This window comes from Molossus molossus, unplaced genomic scaffold, assembly GCF_014108415.1.
Source record: "Molossus molossus isolate mMolMol1 unplaced genomic scaffold, mMolMol1.p scaffold_m16_p_16, whole genome shotgun sequence".
In the NCBI taxonomy this organism is placed as follows: domain Eukaryota; kingdom Metazoa; phylum Chordata; class Mammalia; order Chiroptera; family Molossidae; genus Molossus; species Molossus molossus.
Genome location: NW_023425351.1, coordinates 11,527,774 through 11,555,569, shown reverse-complemented (window position 1 = coordinate 11,555,569; position 27,796 = coordinate 11,527,774). Strand labels below are relative to the sequence as shown.

General features: G+C 39.5%; 1 protein-coding gene across 1 annotated transcript in view; it reads right to left on the bottom strand.

Annotated features, from left to right (window-relative positions):
- Positions 1-27,246, bottom strand: part of RGS20 (regulator of G protein signaling 20) — a 155,586-nt gene extending 128,340 nt beyond the window's left edge. The window contains 1 exon segment of the mRNA XM_036264117.1: positions 27,018-27,246. Within this exon segment, the coding sequence (XP_036120010.1) occupies positions 27,018-27,182 (165 nt within the window). The 5' untranslated portion in view covers positions 27,183-27,246.
- Between the last annotated feature and the right edge of the window lie 550 nt (positions 27,247-27,796).

Here is a 27,796-nt window from a genome sequence, read left to right as displayed (position 1 = left end):
AGACTGCATGGAAAAGAGGAGGCTTTGGAGTGAAGGGAGGGCTCCGGGAATGCTGTAGCTCCTCAGTGATCAACAGTGAAGCCAGATGGGCCTGGGATTTGGACCAGACTTGAATGTGGCTTCTGAGAAGGGGCCAGAAACACCCCCAAAACCAGGCATCTCACCTGCTCAAATTTTATGTCTCAAATTACACTACTGAACATTCATTCCTTTGGGTCTAATATTAGCATTCCTCATAGATCTTGTGAGGAACAATATATTAATTCTTTCACATCTAAGTGCAAATAAATTTGAACTTTATTTTTTTTCCCCAATGGGAGAAACCAGGCCAGACTGAGAGAATGAGGTGCCTAGGATATGCCTGGGGATGTTGGGGAAGAGGATAAGGTGAGGGGTGGGAAAGAAAAGAGTGGGAGGAAGACTTCTCTTATATCCCAGTTTGGCCCTGACTAGTGGGCGTGGTGCCTCAGAGACCTTCCTTTGCTTCCTGTCCCTCTCACGCTGCACATCTTTACATTGCTATCTCAAGTGTTGTAAAGAATGCACATGGGACAATGATTGGCACCCAAAGCCTGGACTCCTCCAGGAGCCAACAAATAAAGGAAGATGCCTAGCTGTCTTTTCTAAAACTGCAGCTCTGGGAAAGAGGACGCTTACAGACCTTAATGACACTATTAAGTTATTAAAAGTAGTCAGTTTGCAGCCAATTAAAAAAAAAAAAAAAAAAAACGCAAACAAAAAAGGAAGCAGTAGGACCTGGCTTTTATTTGATGATCATGTGCTCATTTTTTAAGGCAGCAACAAAAGTGTCCAAATAATTAAGTGCATGTTCTCCTTGGAAGGTGCTGATAGTAATAAAACTCTCTCTTCAAATGAAAACTTAAAAAAATATATCCTTTCCAATATGTGACCTCCTGGACAAAAGGTCACAGATGAAAATCTTAAATAAACAAGGCTAAATTCAACTTGCAGATGTGGAGAGAGCATATTTATTACAGAATTAGGAGATGTGTAAAATTGGTAATACCAAATGCTTTGATTATTTCTTTCCAGTAATGTGTGATTCATCCCATTTGATTTTATGTTGCTCAACTATTTTTGCACAACCTCAAGCAAATCTACTGATGACTTATAGGTAAAAATATTCATGTCCCAGTGTGTCTGGGTTATCAGATGATTACTCTGGCCTAACTCAAGAGAGCAGAGAGAGTCACACAAAAACTTCACAGTCCACCTATGTCCCTTGGGTGGTTTGTGTGTCTGGTGACTATAGACTTTTGTTGCTGTGGGGCTCACCCACAGAGCTTTACTAAATAGAGAATAAACAGAGGAGATGTGTGGATTTATCTCTGAGATGTGTTTATAGCATACTTGGAGATAATGTGGGTTCAGTTCCAGACCACAGCAATAAAGTGAGTCACATGACATTTTTGGTTTCCTAGTGCATATAGAAGTTAGGTTTACATTATACTGGAGTCTATTAAGTGTGCAATAACATATATATATATATATATATATATATATATATATATATAGTACATATCATAATTAAAAATACGTTATTGCTAAAGGAACTATCATCTGAACCTGTTGGGAAAATGGTGCCAATAGACTTGCCTGACACAGTGTAGCTTTCAATTTGTAAAAAATGCACTGTCTGTGAAGTGTAATAAAGCAAAGCACAATAACACGAGGTATGCCTGTATTTGTGAGTGTTAGATATAAAAATGCCAGAACTCAAACATCTGAATCAGGGCTGCCTCTTTGAGCATTGTTGCTGCTATGGGGGACCCATATGTGAATTCAAAGTTGTAGTTGCTCAAAACATGCTGGACAACTCCTTTAAGACTGTTTCACAGTCTACAGAACAGCCAGGACTGACTGCACAAGGGGTAGATACAGACCCACGTTGGGCCAGTTCTCTCTCCTGCGAATTGAAAATGAGAACATGGAGATAAATGATGGGAATTTGTCAGTGCTGAGCTCTTTCTGGCATCTTCCACAGACTGCTGTGCTCAGGTTGCTGAGTGGCCCTGCCTTCCTGCTGTTTCTTTCTATCTTCTTGTCACATGCAGTTTGACCAGGCAGTTAGAAATCAGTGTGAAAAATATGCTCATGATGTTTTAGTTCTTTTTCACTTTTATTTCAAATAAAAGTCCTTGGAATGGTCTATCATTTGAAAATAAATCCTCACAATTTTTACTGCTTGGAATTCAAAGTCATATATACAAATTATATTCTTATGGAAAAATATATTTGATTACATCATTGATGTTAAATTAAATTACTTATGTAGTCTGCAATTTGGGTTTCATTGTCGAATATTTGAATGTATTCCAATAGTCTCTGCATGGTTTAAACTATTATTTTTCAATATATTTGCTTTATTATAAAATCCCATTTTCCCAGTTATTTAAAATGCAGTAGCTATTGAGCCATTCCACAGAAGTTTCTAAAACAAACTCCCAAATGATACAAACCTAATCTGAATGGGTTTTACACACAGAATGGAAATAAATGGTTCACACAGAACCTCTAACAAGTTTACTATCTAATATTCCCAGTAGAGTTCACTTACATTTTTTTTTTTATCCTTACCTGAGGACGTTTTTCCAGTTTTTTGTTCAGATAGAGCGGGAGGGAGAGAGAGGAAGAGAGAGAGAGGGAGAAACATCGACGTGAAAGGGACACATCAAGTGGCTGCCACCCACACGACCCAACCAGGGCCAGGGACAAACTGCAACCGAGGTACGTGCCCTTAGCGGGAACCGAACCCTGGGCTCTCTGGACCGCAAATCGACACTCTAACAGCTGAGCCAAACTGGCTAGGGCCACTTACATCTTTACCTTGCAAGAAGGCAAAGAGTTTAATATAAACCAACTAGGATATTTGCAGTGATTTTATGGGTTTGTAAAGGCTTGTTTGATTTTGGCAGGAAAGCCAATATGATTTTATAAGACCTTTCAAATGGTGAAGATGAAATTTAGATATATTTGTCCCTAATCATTAATTTAAAATCTGAGAGTTATAAAACTTATGAAAAACAAAATAGTACACTGATATCAACCAGGATTTTTACAATATGTTTTTTAGACTTGCAAACAGGAATTTTTTGGGGTCGTTTTTAAAGATTTTTCTGAGCAGTCAATAACTATTGTGCTACCCAATGAATGTCTGAAGCATGTATCAGCAGCTGCCATTCTGGTATATATATGTATAGAATATGGAAAGTTGCATTTATTTGTTGTTTAATTTTAAAGGTTACATCTTTTTATTTAATTAATTTATTTTTATCACAGATGCCCCCCCCCCTTTTTCTCCATTGACACCTTCCTCCCTGCTCCTATCCCCCTGCCCCCTCCACATTCACCATACTGTTGTCTGTGTCCATTGGTTGTGCATACATGTGTATGAGTTCTTTGTTATATCTCTTCCTGCCCCCCCCCTTCCCTCTGAGGTTTGTCAGTCTTTCTCTGCTTCCATGTCTCTGGATCTATTTTGTTCATCTGTTTATTTTGTTCATTATGTTCCACAAATAAGTGAGATCATATATTTGTCTTTCTCTGATTGGCTTACTTCGCTTAGCGTAATACTCTCCAGGTCCCTCCATATTGTCTCAAAGGATAAGAAATCTTTCTTTCTTACAGCTGCATAGTATTCCATTGTGTATATGTAGCACTGATTTTTTTATCCACTCATTTATTGATGGATACTTGGGCTGTTTCCAGATCATAGCTATTATAAATAGAGCTGCTGTGAACTTAGGGGTACATATATTCTTTCTGATTGGTGTTTCAGGCTTCTTAGGAAATATTCCTAGAATAGAAGCACTGGGTCAAATGGCAGTTTAATTTTTAACTTTTTGAGAAAACACCATATTATTTTCTACAGTGGCTGCACCAGTCCGCATTCCCACCAGCAGTGTACTAGTATCCCCCTTTCTCCACACCCTCCCCAGCACTTCTTGTTTGATGATTTGTTGATGGCGGCGATGATGGTAGGTGTGAGGTGATATCTCATAGTCGTTTTAATTTTCATCTCTCTGATGATTAAAGATGAGCATTTTTTCACATGTTTCTTGGCCATCTCTATGTCTTGTTTGGAGAAATGTCTATTCAGGTCCTTTGTCCATTTTTTTTTTTTTTTTTAATCCTTACCTGAGGACATTTTTTGTTCAGATAGAGTGTGAAGGAGAGAGAGGAAGAGAGAGAAAGAGAGAGAAACATTGACGTGAAAGGGACACATCGAGTGGCTGCCACCCACACAACCCAACCAGGGCCGGGGACAAACTGCAGCCGAGTTACATGCCCTTAGCAGGAACCAAACCCAAGTCTCTCCAGGCCACAGGTTAACGCTCTAAGCGCTGAGCCAAACCGGCCAGGGTGGTCCTTTGCCCATTTTTAATTGGATTGTTTATCTACCTTTCTTTGAGTCGTATGAGTACTCTATGTATTTTGGAAATGAATTTCTTATCTGATGTATCATGAGTAAATATGTTCTCTCATACTGCAGCATCCCTTTACATTTTTTAAAAAATTAATTTTATTTATTTATTTATTTATTTATTTATTTATTTATTTTAGTCCTCACCCGAGGATATTTTTCTATTTGTCTCCAGATAGAGTGGGAGAGAGAGAGAGAGAGAGAAAGGGAAAGAGAGAGAAACATCGACATGAGAGGGACACATTGACTGGTTGCCTCCTGCATGACCGACCAGGGCTGGGGATGAACTGCAACCGAGGTACGTGCCCTTGACTGGAATCAAACCTGTGACTGATTGGTCTGTGGGCTGACACTCTAACTGCTGAGCCAAACTGGCCAGAGCACATTTATTTATTACTTTGTTATAGATATGCCCTCTGACACCCTCCTTTGTACTTCCACTTCCTCTCTCCACCTTCAGTGTATTGTTGTCTGTGTCTATTGGTTATGCACATATGCATATAAGTTTTTTGGTGTATCTCTTCCTGTCCCTCTATCCTCCTTTCCTCTGAGGTTTGTCAGTCTATTCCCTAGTTCCATGTCTCTGGATCTATTTTGTTCATCAGCTTATTTTGTTCATTATATTGCACAAATAAGTGAGATCATGTGATATTTGTCTTTCTCTGATTGGCTTATTTAATTTAGCATAATACTCTCCAGATCCTTTGATGTTCTCTCAAAGGGCAAGAGATCTCTCTTTCCTACAGCTGCATAGTGTTCCATTGTGTAAACATATCACAGATGTGTTTTTTTTTTTTCTTGCCTGTTTTTGGCTGTTTATTGCAGAAAGTCTATACAAGAGGATTTGGAGCTGTTGATGTAATGTTGTGCTTTCTTAAAGGTATGTTTCTCTTTTCTTAATTAATTTATTTTTATTACATGTTTCTCCTTTCCCCCCTACTGATATCCTCCTCCCGATTCCCCCTCCCCAGCATTGTTGTCTATGTCCATGGTGTACCGCAGATTTTTTTATCCACTCATCTAATGATGGACACTTGGTCTGTTTCCAGATCTTAGCTATTGTAAACAGTGCTGCTATGAACATAGGAGTACATATATTCTTTCTGATTGGTGTTTCAGGCTTCTTAGGATATATTCCTAGAAGTGGGATCACTGGGTCAAATGGCAGTTCACTTTTTAATTTTCTGTGAAAACGCCATATTGTTTTCCATAGTGGCTGCACCAGTCTGCATTCCCACCAGCAGTGTACTAGAGTCCCCTTTTCCCCACACCCTGGCCAGCACTTGTTGCTTGATAATTTGTTGATGACAGACATTCTGGCAGGTATGAGGTGAAACCTCATAGTCATTTTAATTTGCATCTGTCTGATGATTAGTGATGTTGAGCATTTTTTTCATATGTCTCTTGGCCATTTGTATGTCCTGCTTGGAGAGGTGCCTGTTCAGGTCCTCTGCCCATTATTTACTTGGATTGTTTGTCTTCCTTTTGTTGAGTTGTTCCTTTCTCATGTTGATGCTGTTTTTTGTTTGTTTGTTTGTTTGTTTGTTTTTCCGTGAAGAAACTTTAGTTTGATGTCATTCCATTTTTTTTCCCTTTGTTTCTCTTGCCTTAGGCAATGTATCAGTGAAAATTCTGTTATGTGTAATGTCTGAGATTTTGCTGTCTACATTTTCTAGGATTTTTATGGTTTCATGAGTGACATTTAAGGTTTTTTTTTTTTTTTTTTATCCATTTTGAGTTTATTCTTGTGTGTGGTGTAAGTTGGTGGTCTAGTTTTATTTTTTTGCATGTAGCTTCCAATTTTCCCAAAACCATTTACCGAAGAGACTGTCTTGACTCCATTGTATGTTCTTGTCTCCTTTGTCCAATATTAATTGAGCATAATTGCTTGGGTTGACTTCTGGAATCTTTCTTGTGTTCCATTGATTTAAATGACTGTTTTTGTGACAGTACCAAGCTGTTTTGATTATAATGGCTTTGTAGTATAACCTGATATTCGAAATTGTGATCCCTCCAACTTTGTTCTGCTTTTACAAGACTTCTGTGTCTATTCGGGGTCTTTATTGGTTCCATATAAACTTTTGGAGTATTTGTCCTAGACTTGTGAAATATGCCATTGATATTTTAATTAGGATTGCATTGAATCTGTAAATTGCTTTGGGCATTATGGACATTTTAATGATGTTAATTCTTCCCATCCATGAACATGGTATATGCTTCCACTTTTTTATATCTTTTTCTACTTCTTTTTTTCAATGTCTTGTAGTTTCCCAAGAACAAATCTTTTACCTCATAGGTTAAGTTTATTTCTAGGTACCTTAATTTTTTTGTTGCAATGGTAAATGGGATTTTTTTTTTGTTTCTCTTTTTGTGTGTTCATTTGGTGTATAAAAATGCCAATGATTTCTGGATGTTGATTCTGTATCCTGCTACTTTACTGAATTCATTTATTAAATCTAGCAGTTTTTTGGTGGAGTCTTTAGGGTTTTCCATGTACAATATCATGTCATCTGTGAATAAAGACAGTTTCACTTGCTCCTTTCCAATTTGGATGCTTTTTATTCTTTTTTTTTTTTTCTTGTCCGATTGCTGTGGCTAAGACTTCCAGTACTATATTAAACAAGAGTGGCAAAAGTGGACATCCCTGTCTTGTTCCTGTTCTTAAGGGAAATGCTTTTAGTTTTTGCCCATTGAGTATGATACTAACTGTAGGTGTGTTTTATATGGCCTTTATTATGTTGAGGTATAATCCTTCTATTCCCATTTTGCTGAAAGTTTTTATCAAAAATAGGTGCTAAATATTGTCAAATGATTTTCAGCACCTATTGATATGGTCATATAATTTTTATCCTTCAATTTATTTATGTGGTGTATCACATTTATTGAATTGCATATATTGTATCAGCTTTGCATCTCTGGAATAAATCCCATTTGGTCATGGTGAGAAATTTTGTTAATATATTGCTGGGTCTGATTTGCTAAAATTTTGTTGGGAATTTTGGAGTCTATGTTCATCAGGGATATAGGTCTGTAGATTTCTTTCTTGGTAGTGTGTTTATGTGTTTTTTGGACTAGGATTATGCTGGCCTCATAAAAAGGGGTTTGAAATCTTCCTTTGTCTTGAATTTTTTTGGAATATTTTGAGGACAATAGGTGTTAGTTATTTGAATGTTTGGTAAAATTCCCCTGTGAAGCCATCTGGACAAGGGCTTTAGTGTGCTGAGAGTTAATTGAATTCTGCTTCTATTTCCTTAGTTGTTATTGGTCTGTTCAGTTTTTCGGACTCTCCCCAATTGAGTTTTGGAAGACTGTATGATTCTAGGAATTTGTTCATTTCACCTAGGTAGTTGAATTTGTTGGTATATAATTGTTCAGTGTATCCTCTTACATTCCTTGTATTTCTGTGGTGTCAGTAGTTACTTCACCTCTTTTGTTTCTGAGTTTTATTATTTTTGGTCCTCTCTCTTTTTGTTTCTTGGTGAGTCTGGCTAATGGTTGACCAATCTTGTTTATTTTTTCAAAGAACCAGCTCTTAGAGACTTTTCAAAGAATACAAAAGATCAAAGAAACCATGTCATTTATTTCCACTCTGATTTTTATTATACCTTTCTTTACTAACTCTGGGTTTTTCTTTTTGTTCTCTTTCTAGAGTCTTAAGTTGTAGGGTTAGATAGTTTATTATAATTTTTTCTTGCTTCTTGAGGTAGGCCTATATTGCTATAAACTTCCCTCTCAGAATTGCTTTCATTGTGTCCCATAGATTTCATGTTCATTTTTGTTAGTTTACAGGAAGTTTTTTATTTCTTTCTTGATCTCACTGGTATGCATTCATTGTTTAATAACATGTTAGTCTCCATGTGTTTGAATGTTTTTGAGTTCTAGTTTCATGCCATTGTGATCTGAGAAGATACTTGACATGATTTCAATCTTCCTAAACTTGTAGAGAATTAGTTTGTGTCCTAACATGTGGTTCATCATTGAGAATGTCTCATGTGTACTTGAGAAGAATGTATATTCTGCAGTTTTGTGGTGAAATGTTTTATAAATATCAACTAAATCCAGCTGATCTAGTGCCTCATTTAGGATCCCTATTTCATTGTTAAATTTTTTGTCTAGAAGATGTATCCAGTGATGTCAGTGGGGTGTTCAAATCCCCTACTATGGTTGTATTGCTGTTTATCTCTCCTTTGAAGTCCTCCAGAAATTTTAAAATATATCTTGGCGCTCTCATATTCTGTCCATATATGCTTTCCATGGTTATATCCTCTTGTTCGATTGATCCCTTTAGTATTATGCAGTAGTCTTCTTTATCTCTCATTATAGCCTTCATTTTTAAGTCTATCTTATCATATATAATTATTGCTACACCAGCTTTTTTTGTTTTCATTTCCATTTGCCTGAAAAATTTTTTGCATCCCTTCACTTTCATACTGTGTGACTCTTCTGTTCTGAGGTGGGTCTCTTATAGACAGCATATATATGGGTCATGTTTTCTTATCCAGTCTGCTACACTATGTCTTTTAATTGGAGCTTTTTTTTTTTTTTTTTATCCTCACCTGAGGACATTTTTCCATTTTTTGTTCAGAGAGAGTGGGAGGGAGAGAGAGAGAGAGAAATATCGATGTGAAGGGACACATCGAGTGGCTGCCACCTGCATGACCAACCAGGGCTGGGGACAAACTGCAACCGAGGTACATGCCCTTAGCGGGAACCGAACCTGGGCCTCTCTGTACCACAGGCCGACACTCCAACCACTGAGCCAAACCGGCCAAGGCTAATTGGAGCTTTTAAGTCATTTACATTTAAGGTTATTATTGATAGGTACTTATTTGTTGCCATTTTAATTCTTTATGCCTGTGTTCCCCCCCTCCCCCATTTCTTCTTCTTCTTCCAACAGTTCTTTTGATGTCTTGCAGTGCTGGTTTGGTGGTAATAAATTCCTTTAGCCTTTTTTTTTTTTTTTTGGTCTGCAAAGTTCTTTATTTCACCTTGAATTTTGAATGATAGCCTTGCTGAATAGAGCAGTCTTAGATTAAGATCCCTGGTTTTTATTACTTTGTATACTTCATGCCACACATCCTTCTGGCCTGCAGTGTTTCTGTTGAGAAATCAGCTGATAGTCTAATGGAAGCTTCCTTGTAGGTAATGTCCCAAATCTCTTCTGCTGCCTTTAGGATTCTTTCTTTGTCTTTAACATTTGCCATTTTAATTATGATGTATCTAGGTGTGGGTCTTTTTTGGCTCATCTTGATTGGGACTTTCTGTGTTTCCTAGACGTGTGTGACTTTTACCTTCACTAGGTTAGGGAAGTTTTCTGCCATTATTTCTTCAAACTGTTTTTGCATTTTTCCCCTCCTATTCTTCTGCTTCTGGTACCCCTCTGATGTGAATGTTGTTATAGTTTGTGTTGTCCCAAAGCTCCCTTAATTCTCCTCCTGCTTTTTAATTTTTGTTTTTCATTTGTTGCTCTAACTGGGCGTTTTTTTCTACTTTGTCTTCTAACTCACTGACTCAGTCTTCGGCATCTTCTAATCTACTACTGAATCCTTCAAAGGTACTTTTATATCAGTTATGTTATTCTTCATTTACACTTGATTTTTATTCATAGTGTCTACCTCTTTTTTTATGCTGGTGTATTCCTCATTAAGTTGCTGATAGTTTTTACTAAGTTGTTTGAGCACCCTTAACACCTTTGTTTTGAATTCTTTATCTGACAAACTATTTTCCTTCATTTCATGTAGTTCCTTTTATGGTGATTCCTCCTTTTCCTTCATTTTGGGGTTGTTTCTTTGTCTCACCATTTTAGCAGTCTGGTAGTTCAGGGCCAGGTAAGGCATATTGGGAAACATAGACGGGTTGGTGTATATCAGAGAAGACGGCTATGCCTCCTAGTCTTGGTGTGGTGACCTTCTTGTGGGACCCAGTGGAGTATTCTACTTGATCTTCTAAGCTGGGTGCTCTAGGAATGACCTTTTTGTGTGTTATTTGGCTCTCCTGTTGAATTTGGGTCTTGATTGGTATTGTCCATTTGTGGGTGGGCTCAGTCCTCAGGGATGTCGACTATGAGTCTCAACCCTAACACTATTGACCCTTATGCCAACTGTTATATAGGTGTTGACAGAACAAAACAAAGTAAAACCAGAGCAAACTAAAAAGAAACCCCCTAAAATATAAGCATGAACAATAACAAAAGCAATCACCTCAACAAAAATATTAAAGGACACACAAACAAAAAACACACTTTCACATACACACAAAGAATAATAGGGGGTGTAAGACCAAAATAACTAGAAGAGGAAGAGAAAAAAATGAAAGTAAGGAAGGCTAGGCACAACCAGATCAAATTAAAAAGAACCTGAAAAAAGTATCAGCATCAACAATGATAAAAGCCCCAGCCTCAACCAAAAGATTAAAAGACAAACTAACTGAAAACACACACACATACAGAAACACGCACACACTAAAAACTAGAATGCATGAGACCAAATGAATTAGAAAAAGGAGAGAAAAAAAAAAATATATATATATGTGAAAGTAAAGAAGGCAAGGCAATATCAAACCAAACCAAAAACACGTTTAAAAAATATGGGATCAACAATTATAATAGCACCAGCCTCAACAAAAAGCTTAAAAGACAAATAAACAGAAAACACACACACATACACACACACTCACAGAAGAAAAAAGAAATACTAGAAGGCAAGAGACCAAAAGTGTTAGGAGAGGGAAAACAAACAAACAAACAAAAATAATATAAAAGCAAAAAAGGCAGAGACCAGAAATAAGGTAAGTATACAAATTAAAAGGTAGAAAGATGGTGGTATAGGTAAATGTGGTACTTGCCTCTGCCCTAAACCACATCAAAATTATAACTAAACTACAGAACAAATATCCTTCAGAACCACCTGACATCGAGCTAAATGGAAGTCTACAAAATTAAAGAAGAAGCCACATCGAGACTGATAGGAGGGACAGAGGTGTGGACGGGCTGATCCCACACCTACATGTGGAAGATAAAAATCAGGAGGATACCTTGGCTGGGAAGGTCCTCCCTGAGGATTGAAGGGTCCCCATCCCACACCAGGTGCCTAGCTCAGGGTTCCAGTGCCAGGAAGAGATGGTCCCATAACTTCTGGCTGTAAAAACCAGTGGGAACTGAGGCTGAGGGAGGCTGAGGCTGCTGGAGCCCCAGGCAGCTTCTCTTAAAGAGCCTGTGCACGGACTTACTCAGACAAGCTCCCTCTGAGCTGAAACTTGAAGGGGAGGCAGTTTGAAAGGCATCAGAGACATACAGGGAAGAACTGAGTTGTTTGGTATTGGAGTGAGTACTGTAGAGGCAGCTTTCTCCTGGACAGATGTGCTGGAAGAGGCTGTTGTTCCTTTGGTGAGCCCTTCCCCCAGAGAGCAGGCAGATGGCCGCCATATCTGGGACTCCAGCAATGTGGTTCATCTGTTTGCCCTGCCCTAGTGATTACCTGAGGCCTGCCCCACCAAACTTTTAGGTCCACCCAAGCTGTTTCCAGGGGCTTTACCATAGGATTGGCCTGTTTTGGCTCTTGCTTCAGATTTTTCTAAATTCTCTCAAGCAAGCAGCATCTGGCCACAGCAGGCCCCATACCTGTCACTGAGTGGCCCCAGGCCTGGCACTAGAAGCAGCCAGCCTTGGTTCACAGCTTGGCTTCACCTGGGCGCCTAAAAGCTCAGCACCAAAAGCAGCCATTGGCAGATCACTTTGTAGCTTATGCCTGGTGGCGCTGGATAGAACACAGGCAGTGGCTGACCTTGTCCCAGAGCCAGAATACCCAGTGGACAGCTTCAGACCATATCAAAGCACCCAACCACCTCTACAAGTGACATACTCAAGGAATGGACTCAGTCAGTACCAGAGCCTTGCTGAAGTAAGTCTTGCTCTGTGTGGTGGGACCCTACACAGCTGATCATCCAAGGTAGTCAGAGGTCAGTGGCTAGTGGGCACAGCCAGTCCTTGCAGCTGATCAGCCTGAGTAAAACCCTCCCATTGATGTGCCAACAGCAATCAAGATTCAATTACAACAAAAGGGTGTAAAGTCCATACAAAGGGTGCACCTCAAGGGCCAAACGGGGGTGATCAGAAAGGCTGTGCCACTGGACCCTACAGGACACCTACTACAACAGGCCACCCTAGGAAGCCTAGGAGACATAGCAACTCTACCTTATACATAGAAAAAAATGCAGGGAGGCAGCCAAAATGAGAAGATAAAGAAACATGTCGCAAATGAAAGAACAGAACAAAACTCCAGGAAAAGAACAAAATGAAATGGAGATAAGCAATCTAACAGATGCAGAGTTCAAAACACTGCTTAAAAGGACACTCAGTGAACTTAGTGAGGGCCTGAAGAGCATAATAAAGGACCAGTCAAAAATGAAGGATGCACTAACTGAAATAAAGAATAATTTAAAGGGAATCAATAGTAAAGTAGGTGAAGCCAAGAAGCGAACCATCAAATTGGAATATAAGGAAGCAAAAACACCCAATCAGAACAGCAAAAAGAAAAAAGAATTTAAAAAATGGGGATAGTATAAGGGGCCCGTGGGACAACTTCAAGCGTACCAACATTTGCATCATGGGAATGCCAGAAGGAGAAGAGAGGGGCAAGAAATTGAAAACCTATTTGAACAAATAATGACAGAAAACTTTCCTAACTTGGTGAAGGAAAGAGACAGAGAAGTCCAGGTAGCACAGAGAGTCCCAAACAAGATGAACCCAAAGAAGTTCACAACAAGACACATCATCATCGAAATGCAAAAGGTTAAAGACAAAGAGAGAATCTTAAAAGCAGCAAGAGAAAAGCTGTTAGTTACCTACAAAGAAGTTCCCATAAGGCTGTCAGCTGATTTCTCAAAATAAACTTTGCAGGTAAGGAGGCAGTGGCAAGGAATATTTAATGTGATGAAAAGCAAGAACCTACAACCAATATTACTCTATCCTGCAAAGCTATCATTTAGAATCGATGGCCATATAAAGAGTTTCCAAGACAAGAAAAAGCTAAAGGAGTTCATCACCACCTAACCAGTATTATCTAAAATGTTGATGGGTCTTCTTGAAGAAGATAAAAAGAAATATGAACAATAAAATGGCAATAAATACATATCTATCAAAAATTGAATCTAAAAACTTAATGAGCAAGCAGAACAAAGATTCAGAGATACAGAGAACTTTTTTTTTTTTTTTTTTAATATAGATGTACTTTTTTCCTGTATTGACTTTAGAGAAAGAGAAAATGAGAGGGAGAGAGACATAGAAACATTGATGAGAGAGAACATTGATTGGCCGCCTCCTGCATGCCCCTCACTGGTGATTTGGCCCACAACCTGGGCATGTGCCCTCACTGGGAATTAAACTGGTGACCTCTTGGTGCGTGGGTCAACATTCAACCACTGAGCCACACCATCCTGACCAGAACTTTTGTTGATTGCCAGATGGGAGGGGACTTGGGTGAAAAAGATGAAGGGATTAGGAAGTACAAATTGGTTGTTAGACTGATGAACCTCAAAGGGAAGGGGAGTGGTGGGGCAGGGAGAGAGAAGCCAAAGAACTTACATGCATATATGCATAACCAATAGACGCAGACAATAGTGTGGGGAAAGCAGGAGGGGACATGACTGGGGAAGGGATCAAGGGGTAAAAAATAAAGACATCTGTAATATATTCAACAATAAAGATAAGTTTAACAAAAAAGGTAGACCTCTTTAATAAATGGTGTTGGGAAAATTGGACAGCTACATGCAAAAAAATGAAACTAGGCCATCAACTTACACCATACACAAAAATAAATTCAAAATGGATAAAAGATTTAAACGTGACCCATGAATCCATAAAAATTCTAGAAGAAAATGTAGGCAACACAATTTCAAACATCATACATCATACACAGCAGAATTTTCACTGATACATCACCTAAGGCAATAGAAACAAAGGAAAAAATGAACACATGGTACTAAAAAACTTCTGCACAGCAAAAGAAACAATCATCAAAATGGAAAGGCAACCCACTGTATGGGAGAACATCATGGCCAATGATACATCAGATAAGGGGTTAATTTCCAAAATATGTAGAGTACTCATACAACTCAACAAAAGGAAGACAAAAAACCCAATTGAAAAATGGGCAGAGGATCTGAATAGACACCTTTCCAAACAGGACATACAAATGGCCAAGAGACATATGAAGAAATGCTCAACATCACTAATCATCAGAGAGATGCAAATTAAAACAACAATGAGGTATCACCTCACACCTGTCAGAATGGCCGCCATCAACAAATCATCAAAGTGTTGGCGATGGTGTGGAGAATAGGGGACTCTAGTGAACTGCTGGTGGGAATGCAGACTGGTGCAGCCACTATGGAAAACTATGGTGTTACCTCAATAAATTAAAAATTGATCTTTCATTTGACCCAGTGATCCCGCTTCTAGGAATATACTCTAAGAAGCCTGAAACACCAATCAGAAAGGATATATATACCCCCATGTTCATAGCAGTGCTATTTACAATAGAAGATCTGGAAACAGCCCAAGTGTCCATCAGTAGATGAATGGATAAAAAAGCAGTGGTACATATACACAATGGAGTACTATGCAGCTGTAAGAAAGAAAGATCTTTTATCCTTTGAGACTACATGGAAGGATCTGGAAAGTATAATCCTAAGTGAAACAAGCCAAGCAGAAAAAGACAAGTACTACATGATCTCACTTATATATGGAATATAATGAATATTATATTCAGTCTGAGGAATAGGGTATACCCAGAAATATGGAAGTAGGGTACAGACTACAACCCTCAGAAGAGGGGGTGGGGGGGAGAGATAAACCACAGAACTTATATGCATGAATGAATAACCAATGGACGTGGATAACAAAGCCGGGGACGGGGCAGGGGGGATGGGGAGAAGGGTGTCAATGGGGTAAAAAAGGAGAAACATCTGTAGCAAAATTAAAATTAAAATAAAATAAAAATAATAAAAAAAACCAAAAAAGGTTGAAAATAATGACAGAAATAATAATATTTTTAGAAAGTAATAATGCTAAATTGAATAAAATATAGAATGGGAAAGTAAAAAAATGGGATAACAAGAGTACAAAATAAGTTGAGTTAAAAATAAAAATTATAAAAACATGCACACCAAAACAACCACTACAACAACTAAAACCTTGGATCTGCTGTTTATGGAGCTCACTGGATTTTGCTCCAGTGTTGTTGGATCTGTCCCCTTGGGTGTGGGTCCCTGTCCTCTTGGGCAGTTCTCTGGTACAGGCCAATGTGAATTGCTGGCCTTGTCTGGCCCTGGGCCTCCTGACTAAAGTCCTGCAGGGCTGGAACACAGGTAGTCAGCGCCTAGCCCAGAGCCTGGATAAAAATACATATCAGTTGCCTTAGGGGCTTGCCCCCTGCATATATTTGTTCTGGGCGGCTTTCCCTTCTCCTAGGGCTTTGGGCTTTGGGCTTTGGAGGGTATCAGGACCAGTCAGGGTGGTTTAAACAGATTTGTGTTGGGGGTGGTGCCTGTAGCTTATAGGAGGGGCGAGCAGTCTCTTCCTCTTTTTTCAATGCCTCAGCTCTGCCTGGGTTGCTGGCACTGCCTGGTTGCCACCAGAAGCACGGAAGAACAGGAAAAAAAAAAAAAAGGTTGGAGGAGAAGAAAAAACAAACAAAAAAACAATGCCCTGCTTGGCTCTTTAATCTTTCAGCACTGGCTGGATCTTGCTGGTGGGGCTTCTGCCCAAACTCCCTCCTGGCCAGAAGCCCAAATCCCCTCCCTGCAAGGACCTCCTGCTGGGGTGCTGATTTCCAGCGCAGAGCTATTCCATGGGTGAGGGGAGGGGTGCCTCCTCTTAGCTTGAGGTAGGGAGGAATGGGCCTCTTTGCACAGGCGCTCTGGCTAGCCTGTCAGAGTTCCTTCAGTGAACACCCACGCTCCGGAATTCACTGCTGCCCGACCTGCCCAGGCCGCCGCTCGGTGTGCTTTTCAGATTGGCCTCCAGCTCCAACAATCAGGGAGCTTTCCATGCTGGCACCGCAACCACGCACTGGCTTTTGTCCTGGGATAGTGCTGAATCCCCCCCATGGGCCGAATCACCTCCAAGTCTCACTGTTCGATGCTAGGTGGGCTCCCCTTCCCTGCTCTGTTGCTCTCGTTTGGGGGTGTCTGTGGGGGCCAGAGTCCCCATCTCCCTGGGGCAGGAGCTGCACTCCGCCTTCCCAGCCGCACCGCGCAGCTGGAGTCCGCGCACCCTCTGGGCTCTTCCTCTGTCTCCTTCCTGTGCTCCCCTCGGGCAGTATTTCCAGTCAGTGATTTTCAGTTGGTTTCTCCTTCTTTCTTTTTTTTAAATCCTCACCTGAGGATATTTTTCTATTTATCTTCAGATAGAGTGGGAAGGAGAGAGAGAAGAGAAAAAGGGAGAGAGAGAGAAACTCGATGTGAGAGGGACACATCACTGGTGTCTCCCTGGACCCTGACCAGGGCCAGGGAGGAATCGCAACTGAGGTACGTGCCCTAGACTGGAATCGAACCCGCGACTCATTGGTCTGCAGGCCTACGCTCTGCTGCTGGGCCATCCCAGCCAGGGCACCAGGTGGTTTTTTAAGTTCAACGTTCTGCGGTTTAGCCTTAAGTCCAGTCCTGTGCTTGGAACATGCGGATAAACTTCCTTAGGCTTCAGCCATCTAACCTCCTCCCCGCTAAAGGTTAAATTTTCTTTTCTTTTCTGTTCAGATAGAGTGGGAGGGAGAGAGAGAATGAGAAACATCAATGTGAAAGGGACACATCGAGTGGCTGCCTCCCGCACGACCCAACCAAGGCCGGGGACAAACTACAACCGAGGTATGTGCCCTTAGTGGGAACCAAACCCGGGTCTCTCTGGACCGCAGGCCGATGCTCTAACCGCTGAGCAAAACCGGCCAGGGCTAAAGTTTAAATTTCAATTTCTAGTCTTCAAGATTAAATGACATTTATGTTAATTAAAAAAAAAATACACCATATAGCAAATATACTTACAAACCTCATATCCATCACTCAGTTTCAACAATTATCAGCATATTGCCAATTATGCTTCATCTCTTATCTGCCCACCCCCTTCTTCTTCCCTGGATTATTTTAAAACAAGTCGAAGAGCACGTGTCATTTCTTCTGAAAACACTTCCACGTTCCTCCTTTGGGGCTTTTTGAAAAAAGTATGAGCACAGTCCCATTTAAACTGGGTACTTTTTCCACTGTCATGGAATCATTACTCATAGTTCTCGGGCCTCATCTGCCGACAGTTTAATAAAATGGGGCCACATTACCAGCAAATACTCTTTTGAGCTCCAACTGACCCTGGCAGAACTTCATCCCCTGTACGTGGAGTATATTCAGTTATTTCTGGAAGACTCCAGGGTGTCTCCTTGGGCTGATGACCAAGTCTCTCAGCTCCCGCATGCCCTCTGCCCCTTTTTTTAGTGCTGTCCCCTCTGGCACCTGCGATATTACATCGGGTGGGCCAGGAACCAGTCTGTGCACAGGACACTGTCCCTCACTGCTCCCCAAGCCTCAGTACTGCCTCCCCAGAGGCGCCCTTCCTGAAGATAAAGTGTGCCCACAACTTCCCCTGGAATGGATGACTCTGTTGGAGGAGAAGAGAACCCTTTCTGTTCCATGGACCCCTCCCATGCTACACGTATAAATAGCATGGCCGAGTCCCCTTAGTTTTAGTCTTTCCTCTCTAGGCCACAGACCTCCCCATCTCCAAGGGACCTGCTCACTCCTTCCTCAGGGCTCTGTTCATCCAGCAGTCACCCATTTCTCACTGTTTTCATAGCTATCCCGTTCAGTCTTGCTTTTGCCAACTGTTCTTTGACGTTTTCTTAGTGTTTCTATTATTATTACAATTTTCTGTATATTGTGTTTTCTCTTCAGGAATAATTTGTAAGTAAGGCATATCGCTTTTCATTTTACCAACTCCAACCTGAACCTTCTTCAAAGGCACTCTTACAACTGTATTAATTATCCTAGCCATAACAGAAAAGAAACCCCTTCCGACTTCCTTTTATTGGACATGAACAGTAGGACCCGCTGTTTCTTCTCTTTTCCCTTTCTTTGTGCCTATGAATTTAATCTGGAGTTGTAATTCTCGTGCCTCATTCCCCACACCCCCTTTTAAAATAATATAATCAAACATTTAAAGAATAGTCATGTTTTACATTCACTTTTTACTTGAATATTGCTGTTTTATCTGCTCAGACCCTCCTTTTACCTATTTCTTTTATCCCTACCTAAGGGGAATTTCCAAGATATATTCTCCATATCTATTATTTCTTCTCTCACAATTTTAACTTTTTATCTTTCTCCTCTGTGTTCTGATAGACTTTTTCCACACATATTTTTCTATTTTAATAATTTTAGTTTTTGTGGTGTCTGATTTGTTAGTAAAAGTCTTCCTCCGTTTTTTAAATTGTTAGCTGAATCAGTCTTATCTCCATGTAAAACTTCCTTTCTAGAGGTTTTTCTGGGGGAAGAGGGGATACCACACTAGTTTCAGAAATGAAACATCTGCTTGAATGTTATAATGAGTACAACACAGGTGTACATTATTAAAATGTTTTCTTTGTTTCTTATGTGAGTATGCTATAATCATATAGTCAATATTAATCTGCAGCAGAGCCCCAGTAGCAGCAGAAAGCATTCTGGCTCAGTAGGCAGAACCTCCCACCAGCAACGCTGACGTGGGGCTGCAGAGATGTTCTATATGGGTTCTCCACTGCAAGGGTAATGTCCTCCCCTTGTATAATTGGACCCAAGACCACAGCACCCTTAAAAGGATGTTGGTGTGACTAGTAATATGCATGAGGCCATAGGAAGCCATCCATTTTAGAATCACTGCCATTCATTTCTGCATTCAGAAACTCTAGGTTTACAGTCTCAAGAACTATATAATGTTACATATCCTTCAACCCATTCTAATTCAAAAAAGCCTCATAAGAACAAAGATTCACAATAAAATATTATTTATCTTTGCTAAAACAAGTCACTTTGTGGTGCCTGGTGGAGATGTTGGCTTACGGAAATATAATTCACTAGAGAAAACCCAATTTTAAATATAAAACCCTGAAAGTAAATTATTTAAATGTTAGAAAATTGGCAAATGTGACTAAAATTTGTATTTACAAGTTTTTAATCTATAACTTTAAAAGACAGAACAGATGTGGATCTATTTTATACATTGTTATTTTCAAAATTGAAGAAGCTTTACTTCTAGTGGGGAAAATGAAGATGCTCATGTTGTGTTGTAGCAAGCCAACTCTCGGCTTTTCCATGACATTCCCACTGGAGGAGTGGAAGAGTCACAGTTTCCCAGAGACTTGACTTTATGGTTATTAATGAAAAATAATTAATAACTGAAATCTTTACCTTGAGAGGATTTACTTTTTTCAACTCAAGTGTAAAGAACAGATGTACATGATACATTCTTTACGTATGTACATAACTATATTTCTATATATTTAAATATACCTTTAAAAAATATATATTCTTTTCTATGTATATAAGATGTTTCCTTTTTTGGTGTGTAGTCATCTGAGTTTTCTATTAGCAATTTGAGATTATAGCTGAGTGGATAGTGTGGTGGGGACTATACAGCATCTCAGTCAGTACCTTGGTCTTCTCTGTGTTTTCCTGCCTTCTTTGTGACTAGATTGACCATGTGCCTGGCTCTAGTCAATAAGTATGAACATGCGTGCAAGCAATGGGATTCACCTTCTGATGAGAGAGGTAAACTCCTGGTGCCCCTTTTACTACTCTCCCTTTTCTGGATATGCCTACAGAGCCACAAGATGAAAGCAGCCCTCATCCTGGGGAAAAACAGCCTGATCTACATCAAACTATGACATGAGTAAAAATATGCTTCCATTTGTTAAGCCTCTGAGATTCTAGGTGTTTTTGTGTTACTACTGCATGAACTGATGTAGGTGAGTTGTCTGAGTTGGTCTATCTACATTGAGAATCTACTATTTGGTATCTGGTGTTTTTCAAGGTAAAACATATTATTTTATTATTCATGAAAACATAATTCACTTCTTAAATTTTTTGAACATTATAGGGTGGATTTTGGCTGTTGCTTTTTGCCATTCATGTTTAAATTGATCACATTTTCATTTATTACTTTGAAAGGCATTAGCTGGTATCTTAAATGCTTCATCAAGTTAAGAGAGTCCATATTAGCCCAGGCTGGCTTGGCTCATTGGTTAGAGCATCAGCCCATGGATCAATGAGTCATGGGTTTGATTCTGGTCAAGGGCAACCTCGGTTGTGGTTCATCCCTGACCCTGATTGGGGTTGTGCGGGGGACAGCCAGTCAATGTGTTTCTGTCACGATGAATGTTTCTCTCTCTATCCTTCACTCTCACTGTGTGTGAAGATAAGTGGGAAAATATCGTGGGGTAAGGATTTAAAAAAAAAGAGAGTTCACATTAGATATATAAGCAAAACTCTGGGATAATAATACCTTTTATGACAAGTTGAAATACTATTTGACTTTATTTTCGTTTTGCTCTTAATGTCACACAGATTGTCCTGTGTTCTGTGAACTAGAAGCTGAGTAATTGAAGAACTATTTTCACTTTTCCAGTGACTACACCCATGGGCTTTTTGATGGTCCCCATCAAAGGAAGACCATGTATATATGGCTCATGGAGAACTCAAAGCCCCTGAGTCAGGTGCCTGTTGAATCGCATTCCCTTTGCCTCATCTGGAAACACCTGACAATAGGTTCTGGAGGACTGCCAATAAACATGTATTGGCTAACTAACTATGAAAGATATAATCATGACAGACTTGCAAATGAGCCTTTTCCTAAAGCAGTTTGTGAAAATTTGAAGGGTTAAACTACTACAGAAGTTTTTTTCACAGTCTTTAAAAATATAAGAACCAACTTTATCCTTCTCAGTGGAGTAACTTAATCTTTCACAAATGGAGGCAGGAAAATAATGTTGTCTTCTGAATGTGTTAATGTGAAGATATTGGATATCACATGTAAAATACCTTTCTTTCTAAGATATCTTTCCTTTCTTCTTTCCTCTATCCTTTTGGTCACACAAAGCTCCATTGTCTTTTTCATTACCCTTTGGGGCCTTGACATTTATTTTTCTCCTTTCAGTGTATAAGGTCTCAAAATAAGTGTTTCCATCAGCTGCCTAAGGGATCACATATCTGGAACAGGAAGCACTTAGAAATCTGCACTCTCGCAGTAGCACTGACGTTGGAGTGATATGAAAAATAATGTTGTTGAAACAAAGCTCAGACAACTTTTATAACTGAGAAAGAATGCGCAAATACGTAAACATATATATCTATATCTATATCCATTGATCAGTTGGTCAGTAGATAGACAGGTAGATAACTGACTTCTTGCCAGGGTGCTGTAAAGCGTTCTGTTCTCTCTTATGTGTATCACTTAGGAAGAGTGACTGGTCCAGGGTGCTTCCTGCCTCCCACTTGCACTCCCTGCCCTGAAGGAAAGGAAGCAAAAAGCCTTGTGGGGAAAAAATTCGGGTGAAGACAAGTGTGTGAGTGTGTGTGTGGTACTAATTTATTTTGTAGTAAATGAGTGGCCCATGTTAGGGTACTTTGGGCAGAATGCACAGAAAAAACACTATCGAGAAGGCTGGCTTCAAGCCTACAGAATTATAGCTTACTTTCTAAATCACTGTCAGAAGCTATTGAATTAGTAATAAAATCAATTTCAGAAAAACCTAGGTTGAAATCACTCATACTTCACACATGTAACCAACAGTATTTCCAAACTTGTTTTCTAATCTCTAAAATAGGTCTAGTGGCATCAAAACCACTGAGGATCAAAATGAAAGAACAGCCTAAAGAACCACAACAATAAATGTTGGCAATTGTTGTATTGGTATCATTAGTCTAACCTGCCTTTGGAGGTTTGTGTTATTAACTTTTTGTTGTTGTTGCTGAAGGTATTACAGATGTCCCCTTTCTTCTCCATTGGCCCTCTCCTTCCCACTCCCACCCCCTCCTGCCTTCCCCAGCCTAGCATCAGTGTCAATTGATTCATAGGAAGTTGAAAAACAAAAATGTATAGGGTGATCCCATGTACTCGTCACTCAGTTCCCCCCAATGGAAACTTCAGAAGTCTAGGGCAATATCAAAAGCAGGAAATAATTCAAAGAGCTTATTCAGATGATTTTTTTTCCCATATTTTGTTCAGATAGAGTGGGGGGGGGGAGAGAGAAACATCGATGTGAAAGGGACACATCGAGTGGTTGCCACCTGCACGACCCAACCAGGGCCAGGGACAAACCACAACTGAGTTATGTACCCCTAGTGGGAACTGAACCCGGGTCTCTCTGGACCGCAGGCCAATGCTCTAACTGCTGAGCCAAACCAGCCAGGGCCTTATTCAGATTTTATAAGTTTTACGTGCATTCATTTGTGTGTGTGTGTGTGTGTGTGTGTGTGTTTCTATGAAATTCTATCAAGTGTGCAGGTTTTTGTAACTACTGCCGAGAATAAGGTAAAGAACTGATTCATCACCACAAGACTCCCTTGTACTGCCACCTTTGTAGCTATATCCACCACCTAATCTTTGGCAACCACTAATCTGTTCTCTATACATTTATTTCAAGAATGTTATATAAATGGAATCATTCAGCATGCGACCTTTTGGGATTTGCTTCCCCTACCCCCCAGCATCATTTCTTTGAGATTTACTGAAGGGATAGACATCACTCATTATTCCTTTTAGCTGCTTCACAGTATTCCATAGCATGGATGTACCAGTTTGTTTTACCCTTCATCCCTTCAAAGGCTTTTGAGTTGTTTCTAGTTTTTGGCTATTATGAATAAAGCTGCTATGAATATTAACACAAAGACTTTGTGTGAACATAGGTTTTCATTTCTCTGGGATAAAAGCCCAATAGTGAAATTACTGGGCCAAATGATCTTTGCAGGTTTAGTTTTGTAAAAAGTGACAAATTGTTTCTCAATTGGCTGTACCATTTGTGTTCCTACCAGCAACGTATGAGTGATCTAGTTCCTCTACATTCTTGCTAGCATTTGCTTTCTCACTGTTTTTCATTCTAGATATTCTGTTAGGTATGTATTGATATTTCATTGTGCTTTTAATTTGCATTTTCCTAGTGGTTAATGATGTTGATTATCTTTTCATGTGCACTTACCTGCTCTATATGCTCTTTGAGGAAATGTCTGTTCATGTCTTTTGTTGATATTTTTAGTTGGATTGTTGTTTTTTTATTCTTGAGTTTTGAGAGTTCTTCATATATTCTAGATACAAGCCCTTTGTTAGATATGGCGTTTGTCAACATTATCTTGACGTCTGTATTGTAGGGATGGGGGTTTGGTGGATGAACAAAATGTAACCTTGTGATATGCATTCTCAAGCCTGGCCAGCCTAGGATCAAAGTGTGTGTTGACAGGTAGGTTTGCCTGGAGGGCAGGAAGACCACCCTCGTTTGGAACTGAATGTTTTGTTTGCATGAAAATAGATAAGGTTTGCATGTCAAAGGGTTGGAAGACCACCCTGAGCGAATAATGGGCAAGGAAGGCCAGGTATTGATGGGTTTGTTATTTATTTATTTTTTTATCTCTTTTGATGTTTCTTCTCACTGTAAAAAGTAAAGAGAAAGGGCTTGCCTGTATGGTCAGCAGAGATGCCATCTCAAGGAAATAATTACCTAAATCAACATGTAACCTGGGGAACCCCTTTGCAAATAAATTGGGCTGCATCCAGAGATCTGTAGCATTTGCTCTCTTGCGATGTTCCCCCTCACTCTAACTAGTTTGTGATTGAAATTCATTGCGTTGCACCGACGCCCAGCAGGCCAAGAGAGATGGCATGTATGTTGTCTTTTCATCCTCTTAGATAGGGTCATTGCAGAGTACTTTTTTATTTTTCATGATTCCAATTTATTATTTTTTTCTAATAAATTTTGCTTTTGAGCCCTGGCCGGTTTGGCTCAGCGGTTAGAGCGTCGGCCTTCGGTCCTGAGAGACCCGGGTTCGGTTCCCGCTAAGGGCGCATACCTCAGTTGCAGTTTGTCCCCGGCCCTGGTCGGTTGTGCGGGTGGCAGCCACTCGATGTGTCCCTTTCACATCGATGTTTCTCTCTCTCTCTGTTCCTCTCTCTCCCTCCCAGTCTACCTGAACAAAGGATGGAAAAATGTCCTCGGATGAGGATAAAAAAATAAAATAAAATAAAATAAAAAATTTTAAATTTTGCTTTTGATATTTAAAAACTCTGCCCAGCCTTAGGCCACAAAGATATTCTTCTTTTTTTTTTTTGTCTAAAAGTTTCATAGTTTTACATATAGTTGTACATTTAAGTTTGTGAACTATTTTGGTTTAATTTTTGTATTAGGTGTTAGGCTTAGGGCAAGGATTTCTGGAGGGTTTTATCACTGGGTTCTGGACATCTGGATACATTTTTTTTTTTCGTTTATTGATTTTAGAGAGAGAGGAAGGGAAAGGGAGAGAGAGAGAGAGAAACATCGATGAGAGAGAACATTGATTGTCGCCTCCTGCATGCCCCCCACTGGGGATCAGGCCCACTACCTGGGCATATGACCTGATCGGGAATCGAACTGGCGACCTCTTGGTGCATGGGTCAATGCTCAATCGCTGAGCCATTAGGATACATTGTAGCCCATGTTCTCCCTGTCTACTTCTCTATATTCCTAGACATTATTTCATGTCTACCTTAAATTTCACCTCTTTTACTCTTTCATTCAATCTTTTTCAGTTGTTTTACTCCAGACTGACTTTCATCTCTGATTTCTTACTGCCTTACTGATTTAAAGAATGTAATTACGATTGACATGAGTCATGCTGATAATATGATAATAGCATGATGATAATGTTAATATGTTTGTCTTTCCCCTCAGCACTGTAAGTCTGTAGAGAGGGAGGAGCATATCTTTCTCTTTCTTAAAACCTAGGCCAAGATTTTACAGATAGTAAGGACTCAATGATATTAGTAGAATCAAAATGAGCAGAATCCTGCCAAGCTTATATTTGCTAGAAGAGGAGAATGTTCACTTATATGTGCATCTGTATTTAGATGCAACATAAAAGGACTTTTTAAGGCAAAACTGAGTGGAGAGGTCAGTACCATTCAAACTGGATCACTCCTGACTGCTCACACCTGCTGTTGTACAGGTTGGAACCTGTTTACTTGGGTCAATGTGGTCAGGGTGGCAGCTTGCACTGTCCAGCACCAGTAGTATGGTTTGTTCGAGGATGTTGAGGAAAGGCATACTGCTGATTCTTAAATACTTTTTTAATCTATTTGACTGTGATTCAGCTTAAAATTTTGAAATTATATGTGTGTGCACATATTTTATACACACATACGTGCACACTCATAACATATGTATGTTGTTGCTGTTTCCTCCGAGTAGCCTACAAATTCAATCTTTTAGAAATCTCCTCTGCATGTTTTGAACACATCTAGATGCCCATTAATTAAGGACTTCTGGCCATCGTGACCCACTCCATTCTAGTTTCCTAAAGACCTTCTGCTTAGGTGACAATAGTGGGGTGTGCAAATTCATGCTATTTGTTCACATATGTCTGAAAGCTCAAAAGCACAAGTCAGTACATTTCTACAGAAAAATCTTCCTAATGATTATAAAAAAACTTCTTTCTTCTTAGGGAAATTAAAAAAACATTGAGGGAAATGGTAAGGCCAGAAAATTAAATAGTTTGCTAATAAATGATTCTTATCAGGATATGAGCCATGGTACAGGGACAGATAAATTTTTTTGTGTTAAAGTTATTTGGACAGGTTTGCTATAGGATGATTTTGCAGCATTTAATTCTGAGCTCTGCTCATTATTTGTTAGACATTAACACATGCTCATCCCCCAACACACCAAATAACCTTTTAAGAGATAATTCTATTAATAGTTAAGAGGATTTACAGACTTAAACTGTATTTTTTGCAAAGATATACACAACACTAAGCAAGAAAATTGTCTCTTTTTGAGGAAATAACGTTATCTAGTGGTAGAAATTCATGCTTAGGAAATTCACTTTAGAAAATTATGATTTTAGGGAAAACATCCCTTTTGCTCCTTAATGTTTGTATGTTCCTTCACTGGTATATTAATTTTTTTTATCTAGCAAATTTTGTAGAAAACAGTCTATAATTTTTCTTTTATTACTACTATATGGGATATAATCTTTATAACAGAGAAAAACATTCAAGGGTTAATAGCAATAGTCACAAAAATTTGTCAAAGTATTCTACTTTATAAAACATTATCTCCTGAAACAAACAAAACAGAAATGAAATCATTTGTCTTGGTAAAGGAAAGTTGTTTAGGTTGGAGAAAATTGGACAGATCAGGTAATTATAATCAAGGTTTTTGGTGTTTCTCTTGGGGTTGACTTGAAAACAACTTTGATATAATGTCAATAAGATAAAGTGAGCAATGACTTTGAAGCTTGCTTATGGTTTTATATTCTTTCTCAATAAACTATTTCCTTGTCAAGAAAAGATCATGAATTGAGGAGATTGTCTTACCTTGATGTCAGGCATAGCCTTGGTGTCCCTTTCTTTTTTCGTGGTTTGGTGAATGTCTGCATTATATGCTTCAGCCCTGGGCAGGAGCAGAAATTGCTTCCACGTGGATGGCCTGCAAAACTGTTTCTGGAGGCACTCGTGGTTGTCTTGGGAAAGCAGGGGCATGTTTTTACAGTAAAGGCTCCAAATGAGTCCTGTAGCCTGAGTTTAACAACAACAGCCCAAGGTGCACTCTATTTTTCTTTGTTTGGCTAATGCTGAGCCGGCTCAGTCCCCTAGGGATCTCCCTGGAAAGTAGCACTAATCCAAGCAAAAGGATTATCTGTTTTGTGGATCAGCAGTTTATCCACAGCTCTCCAGTGTTCTGTTTCAGGTAGTGCCTCCTATTTGTAATGTCTAGGTGTGTCACCACTGCCCTCTACAGGTAGCAGTGCATTACCAATTAAAATTTAATCCTAAATCAAAACAGAAAGAAATGATTGAAGTGAGCGTGGCTGGTGTGGCTCAGTGGTTGAGAGTGGACCTTTGCAGCAAGAGGTCGCTGGTTCTGTTTCCAGTCAAGGCACATGCCCGGGTTTTGGGCTTGATCCCTGGTAGCGGCATGCAGGAGACAGCCGATCGAGGTTGATGTTTCTATCTCTCTCTTCCTCTCTTTTCTTCTCTCTCTAAAAAACATTAAAAAAAGAGAGAAATGATTCAAGTAATATATTCTTAGTATATAATGACAAAGGAAATAGATTTCTTGGCAGAATTCTGTATTAGCAGTGTGCAGTAGGGAA